The following is a 23,928-nucleotide window of genomic DNA, read 5'->3' on the forward strand; positions in this document are numbered from 1 at the left end:
CAGAGCTCCCTCCAGATGACTACCCTCCTCAGGTTATCTTTTCCAGTAAAGCATTGCTTGTAAATACCATTGTCAAAGTAACTACAATTACATCTTGATCTTGCCATTGTGACATTTCTTTCCCTCCTTCATTGTGCTAAAAGAGTTGACCGAGGCATGCTTCAATCTGGAATAGATTTTGCAACTCTGGCTGCTGAGCCTTGTGTGTGTACATTGCTAGGAAATGCTAATTGTCTATCTCAACAACTCATCTATGATGCTCTACTTTCTCTCTAATATATGGCTTTAAAGTGAAAATTGTGAAGTGGGGAAATGTAGGGACAAGGAGAAATGAAGCTCAACTCACATGGCAATGGGAATGACTTTTGACAAAACCAAACTGAATAGCCATAACAGCTATTTTTGAGTGCCTTCTTGCAAAGTAATGACAATAACAGCACTCTGGAATGCTAGGGTAGGGAAAACAACTGCAGATACAGGTAGAGGTGTGCAGGCAGATGACTATAAAGTGAAAGGCAGGCTGAAGTGCTTCACAAGAACTACAGGGCTGATCATAGCAGGCCCTGGGCACTGGACAGGTTGGGACATGAGGAACATCACATCACTAGTGAATTTGTTGCCCACTAGCTCCTAAATGCTCTCTGCTGAAACCCTATCGAGTGTCAGTGTGTGCCTACACATGTACAAGTAAACCAGAGAAAGCAGGAATGCTCAGAACAGCAGTCTCAGTTGCCTATCTGTATAAATGTAATATATCTCAGTACACCTCATTTTTTATTAGCACCTAGTTTAGGAAGGCATGATCTCCCATTGATATCCCTTATGGATATCTTAAATATCCCAGAGAATGTCATGTGAGAAGTCTTGTTAGATAATTTTACAATCTCTTTCCATGGCTGCACTTTTCAGGACTGGGCTCTTTAACGCAGTTACTGAAAACCAGGGCTGAAAACCAGGCAGAAAGAGAGATCATGAATACAGAAGGCCACAAAAGTCATGTAGAAGGTAAGTCACTATTTGTCTAACTTTGGCAGAGTCCCTGTGAGACAACAGGCCTTGCCTATACCCATCTCAGATCCCCAGTCTTTCTTTGCTGAGTAGGCAGATTACCTTATTCATAGTTATGGGACCAGGTATTTAAAACTTAAATCCTGTGCTGTTTTTGCTTTACACCTGAACCCTTTTATGGAACCTTCACTAAACCTCTTGGTAGGCAGAAGAAATGAATTAAAAATACCCAGCTAAATAACTCGGGAGAAGTTTTCTATTAACTTACCTTGCTAATCTCTTCTAAATTTCTTTCACAGTCACTTATTGGATGATCCAAAACAGCGTTTAGGAAGAAATGCTCTCTTATAGCCTGAAACCCTGAATGCTGTGTTTAGAAACAAAAAGGCATATTTTGCTCTTTTGACAATATTGAACATTTATGTTGCATTGTGTTTGTGTGGCAAGGTTCTTGTAGTGGAAGGCTATAGAGATGGCTTATGTGATGTGCTGCCAGAAGCTTCCCCCATGTCCAATAAAGCCCATGCTAAGTTCCAAGGTGGGCTCACTGCTGGCCAAGGCTGCACCCAACAGCGACGGTGGTAGCGCCTCTGGCATAACATAGTTAAGAAAGGGGAAAAGGTGTTGCACAGGAGAAATTTCAGCTGGAGAGAGGAGTGAGAATAAATGAGAGAAACAGCCCTACAGACACCCAGGTAGGTGCAGAGGGAAGGGGAGGAGGTGCTCCAGGCACTGAAGCAGAGATTCCCCTGCAGCCTGTGGTGTAGACAGTGGCAAGGCAGCTGTGCCCCTGCAGACTGTGGAAGTCTATGATGGAGCCAAGATGCATCTGCAGTCTGTGGAGGACACTGGAGCAGGTGGATGCTCAAAGGGGGCTGTGACCCCATGGGAAGGCCATGCTGGAGCAGGTTTGCAGGCAGAACTTGTGGCCCTGTGGGGGACCTGTGGTAGCAGTCTGTTCCTAAAGGACTTCAGCCCGTGGAGAGTTCATGAACTGCAGTCTGTGGGAAGGACCCACATTTGGAGAAGTTCATGGAGGACTGCCACCCATGCCACCCTGGAGCAGGGGAGGACTGTGAGGAGTCCTCCCCTGAAGGAGAAGGGGTGGCAGAGGTGATGTGTGATGAACTTCCATTCCCTGTCCTACTTGAGGGATGGAGGTAGAGAGTTGAGAATAAAGTTAAGGTCAGGAAGAAAGGAGGGGTGGGGGACAGGGGTTTTTAAGATTTTGTTTTATTTTTCATTATCCTATTCTGATTGATAATACATTAAACTAATATCCCTGAGTCAGATTTGTTTTGCCCATGACAGAAGCTGGTGACTAATCTCTCCCTGTCCTTTCCTTGATCCATAAGCATGAACCTTTCATTATATTTCCTCTCCCCTGCCCAGCTGAGGAGGAGAGTGAGAATGGCTTTGGTGGGCACCTGACACCCAGCCACAATGATCCACATGAACCCACGCAGCAAAGCTTGGGAATGCCACACACTCAGCAGAAGTGGCAAAAATAAGTGCTTTACAACTCACCAAGCTGCTGTTCACAGTGTAGGAGTAATGTGCAAAATATGGAGCAATCCCAAAGGCAAACAGTGAATAATTTTGAATGAGAAATGAGAGTTTTGTATTTGGATTCTATTTTTAAATACCAAGCTGAAAGAAGAAACACTGTAGAAGGGCCACTGCAGCTTGTTCTTTCTGTATTTAAAGGGGGGGCAGTACTGAGGCCTCTTCCCTGAGTTCTCTATCCAGGAAAGGAAAACAGAGGAGCTGAGACTCAAATTTCTCTAGCTGTTCCCTCACGACATTAACTCCTGCACCTTTAGAAAAAGAAGGAAAGAGACTAGGGAGTACTGTTAAGACTTTAGGTCTGCCATTGCATAACAACCCTGCAACTGAAAATTTCTGAAACTTTTACTTCCTTTTCCAGATGTTTAGTGGTGGGCACATCAACTTCCCAGCCTCGCCGTGCAGTCTCAGCGATGTTCACTAGATGGCAATGCAATATCTAGGCTGACAGCCCCAAATTCTCCAAACGTTCTCTCCAGAACAGCTCGTCCTGCACCAGGATTTGGGTGGATACATTTGGACCAGACGAGCCTTCAGCTGAGGCCCCTTTTTCACACTAATCCAAAGGATAAAAAAAAAAGCATCATCTCACTACCTCGCACAGTGTGGAATGTTGCAACAGTTAGAGTATGGCTTCCACAGGAAATAGATATTATAGAGAATACTTATTTTACAAAGCTACATTTCAATATTTTAGCTAGGAGAGGTCATATACTCTCAGACTGCAAATTATGCAAAGATGCTGCACTTGCTGTTTGCCAGCTCCTGCAGCCCTTGGTTCCTGCTTTTGGAGCCAGGCTGGACACCTCTGAGGAAGGACATGAGAAAGTATGCAAGACCTTCATACTCAGCAAACCCAACAGTTGCCCTTTACAATACCATCAGAACATCAGATCCCTCTTTTCTCCATTCAGAAAGCTCACTTGCTCTGATTCTCTCTGCTTCCTGTGGCTACAGGGTCACCTGACCGTGACCTGCTTGAGCATTTCAGCTGTTTTACTTACAATGCTGTCATGTTAAGAAATGGCTCTCTACATATATATGTAATCTTGTGTTTAAAAGATTTGCTTATCTATGGTTACAGCATCCTGTCCAGATTTTCTGTTGTATATCAAGGCTCTAACTGTTAAATGATATACTGACTTTATTGCAGGACATGCTTTTGTTTCTATTTTTTGTGTATGGGAAGAATACACATAATACAAAAAAGTGGCTAGATAGTTAGATGTTGCCAAAACATATTTGCACCAATCATAATAATAACCAATTAATTGGATGATAGCAGTCCTGAACGACTGGAACAAAAAAAGTCATGTCAAATGCAAACCTGACTTCATAGCCCACCTTCAAAAACGTGTCAACAGTGTGTTCTGCAGGAATTTTGGAGTGAGCAGGATATGGGTCATTTACAATCCCCACTGGCAAATCAGTGCTCCAAACCCTGGTGAAAGCCAGCACATCAGCAAGCTAGTCAGGTCTAGCTGAAATTATGATTAGACCACTATTCACCTGTGACAATTATTCATGGAAATGAAGTATTTATCCATCTGCATGTATTTTTGAACATAACATATATATACTTTATGGAGTTATGATGATAAGATAGCAGTCTATTTTAATTAGAAAACAAAACTTATTAAAAATATTACTTTTTGTTAACCAAGTAACATTCAAAAGTAAAAATATTTAAAAAATAAGAGATCTTTGAGGAGAATATTGAAATAATTTCTCAAAAAATGTTTCTCTCAAAATAACATTTTTTAATGCAATTATTTCAATTTTATTCGTATTGATATAATTAAGGGGCCATATGAGAAACTTTGAGTCCTCCCTGCAATTCAATCACATTAAAACTGAAAATACTATCAAAGAAGGAAAAATAAGTTTTGTTGGGGTTTGACCACCTGGATTTCCCAGACTTATTATTTGTGGATGCATAGTAGTTATTGAGATATATATATATATATATATATATATATATATATATATATAAGGTTTTATATATAATAACTGTACCAAAGGGGAATATTGGAATCTGTACCTGAGGACTCATGTGCTATGATGGCTCATCCTAGTGAGATGACATCCTAAAACCTAGGTGAAAGCAGTTTTTGTAACACTCAAAAGATCTTATGAAATGATAGAAGATTGTTTTCTTTTTCAAAATCAAACAGTTTGAATTATATGTACAGAGAATCAGAACTAAAATCTAAGTTTTTCCTCAGAGAAATTAGGACTAAGATGTTACATCAGAAGTTCTCTGTGCTGCTAAAGAGACAAAGTGTGAAATGCTGGACTTACTCAGCTTTCCCTGTCTGTTTCTATTTGCAACTTGTCCACATGGATTGTCTTGAAGATGTGGCTTCAATTGGTGGGCCTACAGCTGGTATGAGGAGAATATTGAATGTAAGTGTCACCAATTGTCACTATTTTATGGAAGTTTCACGTTAAAATTTTAGGATGAGAATTTAATCCTAAATTTTCCAGTAATTTAGTGTAAAATTTCTCTTATGGCCTTTTCATTTATATAATTACCACATTGGTCTTTTCATATATTTTAAATAAGAAACCTCTACCTTTGATTACTGACTGAAATTAGTTTTCGGGCACACTTGCGTTTCACTGAAAAAAATAATTTAAATAGTTTCACCCATATAAATTGAACTTGGCACATATTGGCTGGGGGGAGCTGGTACCATAATGAAGGCTTTTGTGTTCTTGCACTTTAAATTATTTAGAAACTTGTATCCATTATCCAAATTAGCTCCAAAAATGAGCTTTGCAGCAAATCATCCCTGATTGAAGCTCAGCATATGGCAGTTTGTCTCCTTGAAGAAGACTAAGCCTCCAAGCTGAGTGCCTGGAGAGGAGGGAGAGAGTTTCCAGGTCCGAGTGGGTGGTGAAGACATGTTAAAATAACAGATATACAGTGTGTATTAAACTTTCTCTATTACAGGCTTTGCCAAAGAAGATTCCATAGACAGCTGCCATCATGTGAATTCATCTCCAGCTGCTGACTCCCCAGGGAGCACACACAGCTGTTGTTATACAAAATACTTTCACTACTTCTGTCCCTATCCGTCTGCTTCCTCCAGCCCTCAGCAGTGGCTTCTGACGGTTCTTCCAGATAGGCATTGACAACTAGCAAACATGCAAAAAGCCATATTGTGAAGTAAAAGTTGCTGCACACATGACCTTATTACCTCATACCCACATAAATAAGAACAAAAAATAACATTGCACCACCTTATATATGGCTGGAATGCTCCATTATGCCATCTGCAAACACACCCATGACATTGTATACTATGTCACCCTCTCCTCATCCATTTCTTCTGCCTTAATAACCACCCATTGCTTTGATAATACCTGTTTTCCAACTCCCTGCACAACCATATCTGAAAACCCCAACTACTCAAGGGGTAAAGTCAGATAACTGCCAGTGGGGCAAGAAAAACACATTTCTGGTGACAACATGTACCATGGCCCTTCATTTGGGTGTGGCCCCACACTCTTGAGCAACTTTACCATCATAAATAAATAAAATGAAAGCGAATGCAATAGGGAAAAGTATGCACAAACATGTTTTGGGCAATGCAGCCCTTATACATGATTGCTAATGTCTTTAAGTTCCCATCAGCCCCTTTGCTTGAAGACCCCGGGGTGTCAGTGCAAAAATGTGTTTCCAGGGCTTTTCCACATGGAGTGTTAATGATCTATTCAGTGTGTGCTGACAGTTTGATCAGAGCATGGGATGACATTTCAGTGCAGAGCTCTGCTGAGCCTAAGCTTGGCAGTCACATGCCAGCAGCCTGATGGGGAAGGGCACAGGCATTTCCAGGTGCAGTCAATTTTTGAGCATTACAGAATTAGGAAAAGGATGGGAGAAAAGTCACAGGTTTCTTGGCAGGACTGAGGCATTTTATAACTGCTACCAAAGATAAAAAACACCTTTTCCAGGCCATGGTCCCAGCTCTTGGTGATCACAGATAAGATTCAGAAAGCAGCTTCCCTCAGTAGCAGTCCTGCGTTCCACAGCTTAAACCTGCACATGCAGGGTATTTAAATTCAAGTGTTCACAGTGTTACATGCTCACAAATGATCACTGCAGCACTTCTTCCACCTAGGACTCCTAATAATTCTAGTGGATCTTACATAACAGTTATGCAGCTAGACCTGGACCTTGGGCCCAAGGCTCGGGTTGCTTTGGTTGTAATGACCACTGAAAATGTGAGCCCAGGACAGTGGATCATAGTGCCCACTGATACTCACCTAACCCGAGGAACAGCTGGTAAGTATAACCCAAAATTAACTACCATGGATGCCATTAAAATAGCACAGGTTTGGACGGCAAACTACGTGAACTACTGCACACAGTGACCTGGTCTGCCTTCAAGGTGACAGCCCAACTCAGCTCCCATAAATCCAATGGAAATTCTTCCATTAGTGCAGTCAGTGTTGGTTCGAGACATTAGGCCTTAAGTACGGGTTTCTTACAAATGAAAACTTGTCTACTTTGTCTTGTTTCTGTGTTCAGAGATTGGGTGTTGCAAACGAGATGATATAAAGCATCAAGCATTTAGTTAAGCTCCAAACGAATTAAAGGTTTTGCTCTTTCTTGTATGCATTTTTCTACTGAAAAATCAGTAGTTTGTAGTCAAAAGTTAATAAATGTACCAGCTTTCAGCATCTGCAGAAATCATAGTCCAAAATAAGTTTTATGCTTTACATATTATTTATCTCTGGTGTGGTCACTTGATTCCTAAGGAATGAACACATTCTGTGTGTGTAGGACAAACTCTTCACCCTAAGAATGCAATCTAGCAAACACCAGCTGTCTAGGGCTTTAGCCAACAGAACAGGAGGGAAAAAAATAAAATTAAAAAAAAAGCTAGCTAGAAAGCTGTATTTACAGCTGCATTAACACTTAATAACATGAATTTCTTTCAGACTCAAGAACAAAACTGACCTTTAAGAGCAGTAAACTTGGAATATAAATGCAAAACAGGGCCTGATTATGAAAATTCTGATAGAAAGCAGGTTTTATTCTTGCAGTGCTTGTCAAGCCCTGGACTTGGAACCACAAAGCTCTTTGCTTGCCGTGCATTTCCAGGCAGATGATAAATCTGCCTGGCTTTGTGCAGTTTGATATGACAGCACAGCTTGTGCAATTCTTTTAAGCAATGAAAATATGCCCTAGACTGCAAGATTGTGTCACAGATAAAGAAGATCCCTCTTGCATTGTTTTTGTTTTACACAAGGATGCTAAGAGTATTGAAATGATCACTTATTGATTGACTCTGTAGATCCAGTTACAGAAAATGACATTATATGCACTCCTCCCTGATTACTTAATGAAATCCCCTTGGGCTGCAACAATTTCCATATCAAAGTGGGTGGCTCATGCATAAATATAATGACTGGAGCTGAAGCAATTCTTTTAAAAGCAGAGGCATAAGGCCAAAGGCCATTTCCTACAATTAAATCAGGTAATTTAAATCAAGTTGGAACAGGTGCTGTGGTCACAGAGGTGTGCTGGGTAGTCTGAGTTACTTGTTGGAAAGACCATTAAGGTTGTTCATCTCTTCTGTTGTAGTGGCCTGAAAGCTGGAAAGGCTGGAGGAGGAGGGTTCTGGGAGCAGATCCACAGCAGCGTAGAGAGGTCAATGATCTTCCAGGTGTATCTGCCAGAGTCAAGCAACTGCTGCATTCCACTGTCCTGCCCTGTGACTCCTTCCTCTTACATGCCTTGCTGACCTAGAGGGTGGCCATCATTTGTGTATTTGCCTAGGGCCAAGAGCAGAGCACTGTTACTCTGCCATGGGCTCTCTAAGTTACAATGCAACATGGAGGAAGTTGATAATCAGTTAGACCATGTTATGTTTCACCCAAACCCAAGGGATGAGGGCAAGAAACTCAGAGCACTCACCATGTGTATGTCCCAGTGCATGCCCCTGAGTGAGCTGGGATTTATAAAGTCTTTCTGCTACTCCATGGTGTTGGTGTTACTGCTCTTCCTCCCTTCCAGTCATTGCAGGAGGCAGCTGTGGAGAGACTTATCTCACCTTGTGTTAAGTGTCCTTACCATAGGTATTATGCCATCACGTTACACCCTCTTTATAGTTAATGGACAAAAAGAGGGACTTATCAGTCATAATTCCTGTAAACTCAAGACCTGTGATGAGATACACCACAAATGACAGAGGTTTATTTCTAAACTTTTGACCAGGGAATTGAAAGAATTATCTCATATTAATGCCTCCACTCATGATACTTGTGTTTAGGGCTACCCTGCACTAGAGAGAAGGTTCAGGAGTTTATTTTGGAATTAATCTTTCACATTGCTATGTGTGTCATGGGATCCACCTTCAGGAGAATTGTCTCTTCAATATGTTGCCTCTGTTTCTGGATGCTTATATGAAAACTCTCACTTGACCTAAAGTTACACTTCCTGGCTAAAATCAGCTAAGCATCATCTGCCCACATGTGAGCACACCAGTTACCTAAGCTCTTAAGAGTTTTTAGATATTCCACAGCAGGTATCATTCTGATTAAAAGGTATAAATCTGTAGTTATTTTCAGATTATACTACTCCAGTTAAACACACAAAGAGGAAGAGTTCTCCCTTCCTGCCATTTCTTTCACAGGTCATGGCCTAACTCAAAAGCCGGTCCCCCCCAACAAAAAAAAATTTGATTTATCTCAACAAACTTTAGACTATCTCTGTCACTTCATCTTGAGCAGGGGTATATAAGTATCTCTTGCTGAGGTTGTTTGGTTTTGCATGGAAAAGAGAAGGGAAAAAGATATCTCACAAGTTTCAATAGCACAATGGCTAGGACCATCACCTAGCAGACAAAGAAACACTCTGCTCTCTTTGAGCATTGAAACCTCCCTCTTCTACAGATTGCACTAAAAATCCAGGCCAGAGCCTCCATCTAGTTTATACTACATGGAGCAGCCCAATATTGCAGCCTGAGACTTGCACAACACCTCTTGTTCAAGAAGGAAGATTGACAGCAGCAAGTCCTGAATGAATGAATCAAAGAGTTCTATATTCATATGACAGTTCCTTCTGCAATACTTTGAAACTTACTCCTGCTGAAAGTGTGTTAATGTTTATTGAAAGCCCTTTGACCTCATAGAGGTATTGTTTTTCTCAGCATATTGGGCAATAAACAGCTGCATCAATATTTACCTTAACGGAAAAATGTTTTATCTGTATCAGTTCTCTTTTTTGTGTGTGTGTTTTCTCCTGCACATGGACTGCCAAAAAATATGGTTGTAACTTCAGATTTCAAACTGGAGGGAAAAGGGCACCTCCTGCTATTGTACAAACATGCAGCTACATCCATGGCAATGGGTGAGTTGTGGTCAGCTTTCTTGTGTTGCTGGAAGTCACTGTGCAGTGGTGGGATGCTCCTGCAGGCTTTATAGAAGTCAGCACATGCCAGCAAAGGTCCAAATCATCTTCCCAAAACTGGTTATAAAATACTAGCATTTGTTTGCTTACAAGCAGAATATGATGACCGTATAGGTGTACATGGTGTTTATTTTCTATAACTCATTTTTTAGCAGTTCAAACTCTTTTATTATCTTTGTGAAAAAGCCAATATGCAATTTGGGGTCAGTGGTGATAAGAGAGGCTGAAAATATTGGAGGTTAAATATTCTCTGAGACTTAACATTTTCATTTAAGCTGTTATGCGTGTGTAGCTGTCCACAGAACAGAGTGTGAGATGTGGAATGACATATTCATTTTGAATTGCAACCAATTTTCTGACCAGCCAAATGAAAATATAAATTCAGGCTGTGCTCAACTGCCTCTGCAGCTCTCCCATATTAATTAAATCATGTGTTTCTTCAGGTCAGTGGGCCTAAGTGAGTTACAAATAAACAAACAAAGGAAAACATAGAACCACCCTGAGGAGAGAGTTTGGAGATCAGTGGTCAAGATTTGTGGCAGCAAGGAAAATTAAACCGTACACTGGTACAAATTCCTATTCTAAGGAAAACAAAATAACCTTCAGAGATACAAAGCACCAGTCCATTGCCAAGTAGCTATTTCCTATGACAATAGAAGGGATTTTTAAAATTTACATAAAAAAAAATTATCCTTAAAATCAACTCAATATTTGGTTAATGGTGCACTGTTAATAACCTCTGGTCCAAGGCTGAACTATAGAACTGACTCGTTTTATAATTTTTAAGTGTGGAGGCACACTGTAAAACCATGCTTTAAGTATTCTCTGATAACAGTAAGGAGAATATGAGCCATATGCTCATTAATGTAGTACAGCAGCATGTTCTAGCACCATCTAGCCATCTTTAAAGGGAACTTCAAGGAAGCAAACAAGTCCCAACTGTCACAATTCATCAAACTGGAAAAAATGGTATTGGTATAGTTGATAGACTAAACAGTACAGTCACAGGACAGCCAGGGTTCCAAAATCATACCTGTATCCCTGTTTGGTTCAGGATTGAATCCACTCTTGAAAAAATGTGGTTCTTTCTACAAGAGCGAACCTCCAGAGAAAAAACGGTTTACCAATCTTACATATCACTCAGTGTGGAGGAAATAATCCAGTGGTTTGGGGTATGGAGATGATGAAGAGGAATAAAATTGTCACAGTTATGATTGAGAAAGTCAACAGCAGAGTGTATTTTAATTTCTCTTTTACTATGTAATGCCAGAATCTGTAGGAGATCACTTAAATCTAATGTTGGTTTTGATTTTTTCTTAATATTACTGAGACCATTTTTCTCTGGTTATTTTTGGGTTGTTATGTTTGTTTGTTTGTTTGTTTTCATTTGTTAAATATACCTTCTGAATAATTTCTTGTTACTGTGTTTGCAATATCCTAAGTTTGTATAGGGTTGCTCTGTCCATAGTAACCTAAAATAAATGACACAGGAAACAAAACGAGTGTTCTTCTCAGCATCTTGGAATGAATTTGTGAAGAGAGGTTATAGATCACCCTTGACTAGGTGGTGAGAGAGATTTCAAATTCAGAAGACCCTAGACACAGGAAAAAGGAGACTGAGCATGATTCTCAGCAAGCTAAATCCCACAGGCCTTATTCAGTCCTCACTCATCCAAGCTGAGTAATGTCAGTAGGAGTTTTCAATAGGAACCTGGCTTAAGGAGCTGAGAAAGGGAGTACATTGGACTGGGCTGCAATTTAATATGTCTTCAAGGAAATACTTGCTGGATCTTTTCTAGGATCTGTGGATAGGATTGCTAGGTTATGTGTGCATTAGCCAAGGAGTTTATGACATTGCACAAGACAGGGTATTTTAGCATGAACTGCCTTGACTTCAGTTCTGGATCTTTCATGAATTTTATAGTACTTGCTTTTCTCCAGTAGCTAAATTTCAAGTTGAAAGTATGTTGCACCTTCTTTAATGAAATACAGGTGTGCATCATGCAGAAAGCATTACAGAAACTATTCTCCAATCTTGCAGCCGAACGAGGTCCTTACCAAGCATTATTTGCAAATCAGAGTTCCTGGTTGATGCACCAACCTTCCCAGTGCTGTGCCCTTTTTTAGGTACCAATATGGCCCAAAGCTCTCTTAGTGCAACTCAGTACTTTGTCCCGGTTGAAAATAATGGCCTAGGCCCAGTGGTTGCTTTACAAAATTCTGGTAATGCAAAGCATCTGTGAACTGACTTAACCAGTTAAATGGTGTTTATTACTGTCAGCTTTCTGGGACATCACAGAGTAGTTGGAGTAAATTGAAGGAGAGGCCCACAACTGCCAGTCTGAGGCAAAGGAAGTGGGACTGCACCATCTCCTCCTCTCCCACTGACAAGTAAGGCAAAATCTGATGTAAATGGGGCTGAGAAGGATGCAGCATCTGCTATGGCATGACACTGTCTGCCACACTCAACTCTGCCTTCACAGCCAGGAACAGCTCAGCCAACAGCAGTTACTTCAGAGGTTTTCCTCAGAGTGAGTTTTATTCTTGGCATCCAGACCTGAGTGCTCTCTCGATGCAGGAAGGCTTGTATCATTTCCAAGATTTCTGTTGGCTGACTTTGCAGTTGGCTGAAGGATACAGGGGAAGTTTCTGTTCAGCTTATATGGTTTTCGCCATCGTGCCGTTAGCTCCTTTCAAAATAACAGCTTGCCTTCTTGACAGGAACGGATAAACTGGCAAGGCAATTCTTTCTTTGTTAATCTATAACTGGTCTCCAACAACACTAGAAAGTGAATCGTCTCTAAGTCCATCTAGGGCTCTTTGGCCGGTATGGACTGCTCCACAACAGCCCCTCTGCAAGGAGATGAACCAGCATCCTCCAGGTGGCCAGGTGCTTACCAAATGGTACCAAATATTGTTCCTTATTTCTGGTGTCCTGGATAGCTCACCAGGCATGTTATTTATTCTCTGCTTTAACCATTTCCTAATAGCTCAGATATCTCTAGGTGGAGTGCACAGCATAGAATAGATCCATCCATACATAGGAAAAATCCATATATAAGTGAATATGATAACTTTCTGACCCTTAGAAAACTTGCAAAGGTAATAAAACTTACTGACTTGCTTTTTGTGAGCTCCTTTTTGTCACATATGTGTGAAGGGGGCTTCTGTATTTGTTGCTATGATAATAAAGGTGATTCTCTTTTCTTGCCAAGCTCTTTAATCTTTCCCTCCAAACAAAATAGTTGTACAAATAATTTTTTTGCTCGTTGTTTTGGATAGCTTGGAATAATTATTGTCATTATGGACTTAAGTTATGAAATAATTTCTCTTACAGGTAATTTAACATAATGTATTTGTGATTGGCAATCTGGCAAATAGATCTGTATAACAAAATCTAATGATATTTTTTGTGTCTATCCTTTACTTCATCTCAAGTTCCCTAAAACAAAATATATTAGCTAGAGTACTTGTAGTGTCAGGCTTAAAATAAAGTATAGTCTGCAACATGAACGTAGAGCTGAAAAAACCAGAACATAATATTACACAAATGTTTGAGTGTGAGCACATACATAAAACTTAGTAGTCTGGTACCAGATCCTTGTTCTTGAGCTTAAAGGCTACAAACACCTTGAAGGTGCTTTTTACATTTTGCTTGCTACCTGACACTACAAAGCAGAGAAGCTTGATGAAGCAAATAAAGGGAAGCATCTTTTGAAGATTATAATAGGTAGGTAATACATTTCAGAGCAGTGATGTGAAAAGGGGCTGAAATGAAAAGTTAAATGAAAGTAACCTTTACAGGACTACTAGCCTGAGTTCAGCTTAGGAAAGGGAAAGGAATAAAAAACTAGTCCATACAGAGAAGAAGGAGTAGAACTCTGGAGAAAGAAAAGATTTTGAATGAAGAAATGGTTGAATTTAAAAAAAAATTAAGGGAAGCATAAAAGATCTTGAAAGAGCTCAACAGGATTCTCATTGTGAACAGTGAAAGGACATTAGTCTTGGTGAGCTTTAACCTATGGGAAAATTGGACTTTCAAGGCTAATATAAGAATAATATTTTTCTATCATATGAAAACATGCAGTAATGAGTAAATGGTTACAGTGTTCATATAGGGACTATGTTCCATTGCTTTGTTTTTTTTTTTTGTGGGGTTCTGTTCCTCACTCTCTGTCATTTTGAGCAAAGTCCTACAAATATGTTTTTTTTTTCCCCCTAAATATTGTATCAACTGAAGAAATTATTTGGGCACATGTCATAGGCAAAACTGTATATAATACTGTTTTTGTTGAGGTCTTATTAGATAAAAGGCCTGAAAGGATGCTCTGGACATCATGGCCTAAGTTATCAATTTGAAAATAAGTATAAACCCTATGACTCTAAGGGGCCTTTGATTTGGAGACAGGGAGAGCAGATACTGGAAAAAGAACTACTAGAAAGAGCCAAGGAACAGCAACTATCCAAAAGACTTGTGAACCTAAGGTTAAGCAAATGCATTTTTCCTACTCCTTCCCTATGCTGCATGTTGCTGTACAAGTTGCTCATCTAGAAAACAGTCTTTTTTTTTGGCTCTCATTTGCCGCACACTACAATACTGGCCATTTTTTAGTTTGCTTTTTCTAAAATCCTCTGGAAAAAAAATTAAGGCTCTGTAAAATGTTGGTTATGTGGAAATCCTAAACTGTCTTGAGTGTGGAGTTCAGCAAACATTTGGGGGTGTTTGTAAGGCCAGCATAGAAGGCCCTTCGTTTATAAGGCATTCAAATCAGAGATAATGAAGTTGATAGAGTGCTAAGAATACACAAATGCTGTTTGCTTTGTAGAGCTGTATATGGAATCCAATAATGAGTCCTGGGATACAGGACAGTCTATCGTTATAAAGTAATTATTTGTTGACTGCTGAGCCAGCTGGGTTGAATTTGCTTCTTGGAGTGTTCAGAATGCCAAAGCATCTTTAAGTCTCAGTCTTTAGTTTAGAATAGACATGTTAAATGACAGCACATTTTTTATTTCTTACACTGTGCTAGTCTCCCACCACTAAAAGGAAATTCTTGTTGAGATAGTACAGAACAAGGTAAGCTAGAAAGGAGACTGAATAAAGCAAGAGCTTTTGTTGACCAATTACTTGTCTTGTAAAATGCTCTCAGAGATAGTAACTGCTATACCTACAAGCTATTGATGTCTTGGGACTGTGAAGTCTGATTCTGCCTATGTGGAAAAAGAAAAAGGACATATATTAATGCTAATGAAAGGTAAATATTGTATGGAAAGAAAAGCTTCTCTGTATGCAGGTAGTTGTATATATACATGTGTATCTGGGACCTGCTGGTGAGTATCTGTGTGTAGTTTTACTTGGGCTCATAGCACATGAAGTCACTTCTCCCCAGACCACCTTGGGGTGCCACAAGAAGGGCTTAGCAAACTAGTTGCAGTGCAAAGGATAAAGAAGCGTTGGTCTCCTGAGATCTAGTCCGTTGCTTCAGGCAAAAGCCACAATATCACAACCTGTTTTTTATGGCCTGCTCCACAGAATTACACTTGCTGACTTTATTCTGGAGGCAGCAATCATCTGGTAGCATTGGGAACCACCCCAGTCTTAGTAGTGCCTCCTGTGCAGGCAACATTTTTCACTGATCCCCTCCAGGCTTCTGTGGCCATTTAGAGGAGGCTGTGCTTGACACTGCTCTGTCCCTTGAGGAAGTATGTGAATTTTGCATCCTGCTTTTACTCAAAGGGAAACCTTAGTAAGGTCTTGTTGCCAGAAGGAAGACCTTAGAAGAAGCAGTAGATCCCAAAGGAAAAAGTAACCTATCAGTCATTTGAAAGACAAAGGAGAAAGGTCAGACCCTTGAAAATCTCAAAGCCGATGTTCAGAGTTTTGTGTCTTGTTTTGCCACTGCTCAGAGCTAAGGAATCAAAATGTTAAGTGTTGAACCCTGCAGGAGGGGGCAGAAAAGAGTAGAGTGAGAAGATCAGCAAAAGACAGCTGAACAGGATGGACCAAGGATCAGACCTGGGAAAGGTTTGTTTGAGCATAAAACTCTGTACATGTCCATGTGTTTTTGGAGGCTAATCCATACATTTCCTACAACATGTAGGACTGCTTGAAACCTCAGCTTCTGACCCAAACTGGTCTGAGAGCTGAGCAGGTAACTATCCAATATCAGCACATCTAGGAACTAGCCAGTACAGAAATCCTGGAATGAGGTAATCTTATCCACTCACACCTCATAAAGCTTTGCAGCAACCTATCTATCTGGGAAATCCAAATATGAGTCTAATGATCCAGAACCTTGTTGTGAAGGTCAGTATTTGTGACATTTAATTTTTAATTATTATCCCTATCTTCTTGTTAAAACCTATCTGGAAAAACAGGCAGTAAAGAAGTGCAGCAATAACACTACTTGGATGATAGATGCAGGAAAAAGGAGCATACTGTAGGAGTCAGTCAGGTTATTTTACTCCAAGCACAAGCCAGGAAACGGGAGAGAGCTGTGACTCCCTGTGGCACAGACCCAGCAACCCTTATGCCTTGCAGAGCTGCCTGGAGAATTATAGAATCATAGAATCAAGATCATCAAGTCCAACCCTTGGTCCACTCCAGTCCGTTTACTAGATCATGGCACTCAGTGCCATGTCCAATCTCAGTTTAAAAACCTCCAGGGAAGGTGAATCCACCACTTCTCTGGGCAGCCCATTCCAATGCCTAATTACTCTCTGAAGACTTTTTTTCTGATATCCAACTTAAATTTCCCCTGGCAGAGCTTAAGCCTGTGCCCCCTTGTCCTATTGCTGAGTGCCTGGGAGAAGAGACCAGCCCCCACCTGGCTAGAACTTCATGTAGTTATAGACAGTAATGAGGTCACCTCTAAGCCTCCTCTTCTCCAGGCTAAACAACCCCAGCTCCCTCAACCTCTCCTCATAGGACTTATGCTCCAGTCCCTTCACCAGCCTTGTTGCTCTTCTCTGGACTCGCTCCAGCACCTCAATATCTTTCCTGAACTGAGGGGCCCAGAACTGAACACAGTACTCAAGGTGTGGCCTCACCAACACAGAGCACGGGGGAAGGAGCACTTCTCTTGTTCTGCTGGCCACACTATTTTTGATACATGACAGGAACCCATCGGCCTTCTTGGCCACCTGGGCACACTGTTGGCTCATGTTGAGCTTCCTGTCAATTAGTCCCCCCAGGTCCCTTTCTGCCTGGCTGCTCTCCAGCCACTCTGTGCCCAGCCTGTAGCGCTGCAGAGGGTTGTTGTGGCCAAAGTGCAGGACCCGGCACTTGGCCTTGTTAAACCTCATCCCATTGGAATCAGCCCATCTCTCAAGTCTATCCAGATCCCTCTGCAGAGCCCTCCTGCCTCCCAGCAGGTCGACACTCCCTCTCAGCTTGGTGTCATCAGCAAATTTGCTGATGATGGTCTCAATCCCATCATCTAAATCGTCAATAAAGATGTTAAACAGGACTGGACCCAACACTGATCCCTGGAGGACACCACTAGGGACTGGCCGCCAGCTGGATGCAGTTCCATTCACCAGCACTGTCTGGGCCCGGCCCTCCACCAGCTCCTAACCCTGCAGAGAGTACACTTGTTGAAGCCATGGGCTACCAGCTTTTCCAGGAGTACATTATGGGTGACTGGGTCAAAGGCCTTGCTGAAGTTTAGATAGACCATATTCACAGCCTTCCCCTCATTCACCGGGTGGGTCACCTGATCCTAAAAGGAGATCAGGTTGGTCAGACAGGACCTGCCCCTCCTAAACCCATGCTGGCTGGGTCTAATTCCTTATCCATCCTGAAGTTACTGTGTAATGACACTCAGGATGATCTGCTTCATAACCCTGCCAGGCACAGAGGTCAGGCTGACAGGCCTGCAGTTGCCAGGGTCAGCCTTACACCCCTTTTTGTGGACTGGGGTGACATTCGCCAATTTCCAGTCATATGGGACCTCCCCAGAGAGCCAGGACTGTTGGAAGATGATGGAGAGCGGCTTGGCAAGCTCTTCTGCCAGCTCCCTCATCACCCTGGGATGGATCCTGTCTGGTCCCATAGACTTGTGAGGATCCAGTTGGCTCAGTAGGTCACTAACTCTTTCTTCCTGGAATACAGGGGGGTTATTTGGCTTCCTATCTCTGTCTACCAGCTCCAGAGGCCAGTTGTCTTGAGGGCCACCTGTCTTTCTGGTAAAAACTGAGGCAAAGTAGGTGTTAAGTACCTCAGCCTTCTCCTCATCTTTATTAACTATATTTCCCCCCAAGTCCAACAGAGAATGGAAGTTTTCCTTGCCCCTCCTTTTGTTATTACTGTATTTATAGAAGGACTTTTTGTTATCCCTAACAGAATTAGCCAAATTAACTTCAAATTGCACTTTTCTTGCTCTTGATTTTTTTCTGCATGATCTAGCTGTCTTCATAAATTCTTCATAAGTAGCCAGCCCTTTTTTCCATAGTTGGTAAACTTTCTTTTTATCCCTGATTTCCTTCAGAATCTCCCTATTTAACCAATCTGGTCGTCTTCCCCTCTGGCTAGCCTTTTGGCACACTGGTATACCCTGTTCCTGTGCACTCAAAATTTCCTGCTTGAAACATGTCCATCCCTCTTGGACCCCCTTGTTTTTAAGGGTTTTTTTTCAGGGTATTCTCTGAATTAGTCTTTTGAATAGGCCAAAATATGCCCTGCAGAAGTCCAATGGTCAGGAGTCTCAGCTGAAAGAAGCAGGATTTGACAGAATGTGGGGAGGGTTTTGTTTGTTTCTTTGATTTTGGTTTTTGGGTTTTTTTGTGTGCCTTTTTTTTCTCACTCCCCTTTTTCATCAGACACTTCTGCTTGACTTTATACCATTTTTTCTTTTAATAAGAGTTAACCTGCTTATATGTAGGGTGTTTATAAGGAGTGGTTTCTGAAAGAATTCATCTCTGACACTTCATGAATTTCTTGATATCTCTGTGACTGAGAGTTGAGCCCCGAAAGGGGTCAGAACCAACCAGCTGTGATGCTCCAAGTATTTCCTTGGACTTATTTAGAAAGTCTATGGGGATTGCTTTTCAGACTTTTTTAAAAAGTTCCTTATTTTTAACACACATCTGTAAAGGGGAAGACAACAAATTTTTAAGATGTTGCAACACACTTTATTTTGTCAGGCAAATAGCATTTTAGATATTCAATTAAATAGCATTATGTTAAACTACATTTTGTTCTTTCTTACACACTATATGATGCATATTCACTGTAATGACAGTTTCATCATGCTAGCAACTTATACACATACCTACACTTTTAAAAACCAGATTTCCTTAATGAAACACGTGTATCTACAATAACAACAATTGCAAAAGACACATTGTTAGGTCAAGATTTCAGCAAACTTTACAAACTACAAAAAATAAAAATAGCAAAAAAATATCAGTACACGGTGAAGTTCTTAGCACAGAACATATCTTTACATTTGATGAAGTTACGCCTACAAGTAATTTTTGCTTTTGTATTTTTTTAAGGAATAAAATTATATACATTATTTAGTAATCCTCAAAATAGGAAGTATTAAATAGCACAAATAATATTACAGTCTTAAGTTTTGGTGTTACCTACAGTAGAGGGGCTTCTCTGAACAAATAAAAATTGCAGTTTGTCTGTTCTGTACATTTAGGGCCAAACCCTCAGCTGGCATCAACCACAGTAGCTAAATGGACAACAAGGAAGTTACATTAATTTATACCAGCCAAGCATCTGGCTCCTGACTACTCTATACATGGGAGAAGGCTCCTAAAGCATGGAAGCTTGGACCGGTTACGCACTGACGGAAGCTTATTATATATATATACTGACATTTCATGCAGCAGGAAAAATGTTAGTTTAAGTATAATCCCTTAAACAGTCATACCATAATAATGGTATATGAAGCAGCTTTAAAAATATTATTTTATAATCATATGAAACTCTGATCTACGCTGATTGTTTTACAGAATCCCTTATTGCCAATATTCTATTAGAAAACAGTGTAACTGTAATTTCTGAGGCCCAATGGGGGCCTATTAAAATATCTCTGTACCTAACCACTTAAAGGGCAAATTGTACCCTTAAATACCTATTAATCACTGGATTCTATCTGGAAGCAATTATAATTCTCACAATAGACATTAGTATCACACTAACTCTGCAGTGAATCTGCTGGGGAGATAGGAAGGGCATGGCAGCATACAGAGAATATGCACTAGTGTCTTTCCAGGAGGTAGTTCTATTTCATGGCACTCAGTTTTTGGTCTGTCACTTACACACTTCAGAATTCAGACATGCTCAGGAAAAAAAAGAAGAAGAAGAAAAAGAAAGCAATGTGCTGCACTGAAAGTCAGCTAGCCAAAAAAAGCCCAGACCCCACCAAACACTTTCCCACACCCAACTCAGTTTCTATTTTTTTTTTCCCCAAGTCTGCTTTGCCAGGTCTTAGGGCCAAATCCAAGCCCACTGAGGTCAAAGAGACACTTTCCTGATGATTTGCATAAGAAGTTCCTTAGTTACCAGTGGCTAAACATTGCAGAAATATGCATTTAGGCCTTGATTAAGGAAAGTACTTAACTAGATGGCAATATATAAGCAGGCGGGCACTGACATGCTTTTTGGTGCATGCAGTAAGCCCACAAATTAAAAAGAGCTCCCACCAGCATGAAAGGGATTTAAAGACAATGTTGAAGTAGTTTGATCAGGGCCCATTTCCCAGCTATCCTGCATCAGGTGGTGAGAAAATGACGCATCAAACTGATATTGGGTAAATAGCAGTGTTACCTCCATTGCACTAGATCTTTGGGCACAAACCCAGAGGCTCCTCCACGCCTTATAGAGTTACTCCCAGAGTATTCTAACAGAAGCAGAATTCTAACTTAACTTAGCTCAGCTTCCAGCTGAACATTATATTTTTGTATAGTATCATAAATAATCATATTTTTTAGTGTTTTGGACAGGCCCAGTGGCCTCCCAAACACTATTACATAGCAAATTATTGATGATTTGTCCCTATTTTTTGGTATTAGTGTTGATTAAAAAAAAAAAGTGATTGTTTTTCCTTGGATGGCTTGATGTGCATACACCCAATTTTTAACCAAACTTGCTTCATTAGATCTGACTGCTGCTTCTTAAAGAAAAGACTTCTGTTTGAACATGCCTCTCAAGTTATATTTTTTGGTTTTTGAACCAAACCCATTTTTCAGTTTTATTTTTCCCTCATTCCTTTTTCTTTTTTTTCCTGATCTGCTTTCCAGCAGAGAACTGAAAATAGGAGGAAACTGGGAAAATAAGATGGAAAAGAAAAAGGGTAAGAAGACTGGAAAATGGGAATGGTTTAATTAAAAAAATTCTTATTAATATATTTGCAACTTTGAGAAAACAGTTGAAAAAATAATGTTTTAAAGTTTTCAAAGACACTTATGACTTGTTTCCACATTGCAGAAGCAGCTCCAATTTAATCATGGAACAGGAAAAAGATAATCTATGTTTTTCATTTCAGAGTAAACACTATACAGTATACCTACAGTCTGTCCATGGAAAAAAATGGAGTGTAATCCTTTTGAAAAATAGCTAAAATACCTAAGTCACTTAGGTGTTTCTCAAAGTTCTGTGTATAATGAACATTCTCATGTTACCTTTGTGCTGCTTATAAAGCTATGTAGTGTTATAGGACATCCTATTTTAATAAAAATCCATATGAGCAGAGATATTTTAAGTTACATTCCAAAACTCATTAATTTATTACAACTCATACTATGCACAATAATCAGTGCTTCCTCTGTTAAAGTATAAATTCTTTGTTTTTCTTCTATTTGTTCCTTCATTTGACCTCTGAATGAACAAAACTAGCTTCCTGTCAACATGCATTCACATGATTTGGACAATGAGTGAAAGGTGTAAACCCAATATTGAGCAGTAAACAAGAAGAAACTCGTGTTCTTAAATGCAGTGCAAGGAAGTCTTAGTACCATCCTACTCTGAGCATGCATCTCAACCCAGATTCTTCCACCACCAGTCTAATTGGTACAGTTCCAGAGTTGCAAGTTAATGCATTGATTTTGTAAAAAAATTTTACTCAGGTGTAATGAAATACTGAGATGTTAAAGGTGAATCTGGTTTAAGATGAATACCCAGTTCTTTCTAGGACAGAGCCCAGGCTAATGTCAATAAGCATCTAGGAAAAAAAAATGCTCCGAGTTATTTTCTTTAGTAAAGTTACACTGCATTTCATTGGGAGACAGATCTTTTCTGAGGCTTGTTGGCTTCTCATATAATTTTTTATCAGATTTGCTCAAATTTGTTCTCAATAGACAAATATAAGCCCCCTACACTGAGGACACAGATAACTATTACTACAAAATAAAATTAAGATCCAGGTAATTGGTTCCTTCTATTTCTACTTTTCCTGCTATTGATAAGGGCCTTTAGTTTGCTGTAGTCCCCTCTCATCTTCTGGGATTCTTCCCTCTGCTGACCTGGCTGTCTGCTGTCTTTGCAGTACTGGTTAATCATCTGCATCTCAGAGTGGCTGAAAGCCCCCACAAAGTCCTTTGGGTGGAACTGCAGCGCTCGCACAGAGCTGGCCCAGGTCCAAGGGGACCACTTGTCAGTCATGAGAGCCACCATCTCTGAATCCAACACTTTGAAGTTGATCTTTGCTAAGGTCTGCTTGAAGCTGTTCTCTGTCGCGATGCAGTGGTAAAGCCCCCTGTCACTGTCCTGCACAGAGCGAATGAGGAGTCCTTGCTCAGTAGCTATTATCCTCTCATTCAGCTTGACCTAAAGAACAAAAAAGGCAGAAGGAACATTTTAGAGAATGTTACGTAAAACCACAGTATTGGGCCTTTTGGTAAGTTTCACTTCAACAAGACTTCCTTTCTCAAGGTTAGCATATTTTTATATATTTATCTCCCAGAGACCACTGTTATTTTCACCAAAGCAGGCAAGTGTTGCTAAAGAAAATGACCTAAATATTTTTATTTCTTATGTTACACTAAATTTGATCAGGAAAAAGACAAAGATAAAAATGTGGGAACTACATGAAATAAGAGTTTTCATAGTGTTCCATCAGCAGAGTTGAAGAAATGAATTTTTATTTGCTAGAGTTACACCCCTGAGAATGTCTCTTCCAGCATCAGATATTGCTGCTGAGACACAATGAAAGAAAGGTGCAGGACTAGAGAGGTTGATTTAGCATTGAACACTAAGTGGCTTCTCATTAAATATTTTTACTTTGAGCAGGTTCCTGGGGCTAACTTTTGAAGAACTCTTATCTGCTCTTCAGAGTCTATAGCCTGGTATAAAAATTATCATTGCAGTGGCCTCAGCTGGGACTTGGCTCATTGGAAACCAAAAGCAATTCTACTCTCCCGTTTCCTTTCTGGCTTCAGACTCTGGACAGTCCCAGAAGATTGTCACATCATCTGAAAGAAGCAAGTTGCCACAGCTTGTTGAGTTATCATCCAATATAAATGATTGTGCAGATGTCCCTTTGCGTATCAGCTGTGAAGTAAAAATGTCAAGTTCAACCCATTATGAAAGAAAACCTGTGCTAGTATTTTTATAAATGAGTTTTCTATTTTGCTACTGCACTTTGCATTATACCTAATTCCCTAAGGAATTAATTTACTTATTATAGTATTCTGCTATTTTAAACTTTTGTAGACATTGTGGAGGATTTCCAGAAATCAGAGAGCTTGAAATGTAATTAAACCTTAGTTTGTTTAGTTTGCCTTTACTTGTTATTTGAAACTGTGTTGGTTCTAATACAGTTGTTGAACTTAAGAACAAAAAAGGGAGATGTTCTGGTGAAGAAAAGTCTTAAAGAATTGCACCTACTGCCTAGACATGGCTTGGGTCTTTGAAGAGTAAGTGAGAAAACTCAGTGAGAGGCTTCTAAGTCCCCCCTGTTTTTGGAAAATGTCCTGAT

General features: G+C 40.3%; 1 protein-coding gene across 3 annotated transcripts in view; it reads right to left on the bottom strand.

The window, feature by feature from the left end:
* Positions 1–19,112: 19,112 nt before the first annotated feature.
* Positions 19,113–23,928, bottom strand: part of SEMA3C (semaphorin 3C) — a 117,480-nt gene continuing 112,664 nt past the window's right edge. For all 3 annotated transcript variants that reach the window (XM_071552725.1, XM_071552724.1, XM_071552723.1), the window contains one exon: positions 19,113–22,778. In XM_071552725.1, coding sequence (XP_071408826.1) covers positions 22,365–22,778 — 414 coding nt within the window. In that variant the 3' untranslated portion in view covers positions 19,113–22,364. The remainder of the gene's footprint in view (positions 22,779–23,928) is intronic.

This window comes from Pithys albifrons, chromosome 3, assembly GCF_047495875.1.
Source record: "Pithys albifrons albifrons isolate INPA30051 chromosome 3, PitAlb_v1, whole genome shotgun sequence".
Lineage (NCBI taxonomy): Eukaryota > Metazoa > Chordata > Aves > Passeriformes > Thamnophilidae > Pithys > Pithys albifrons.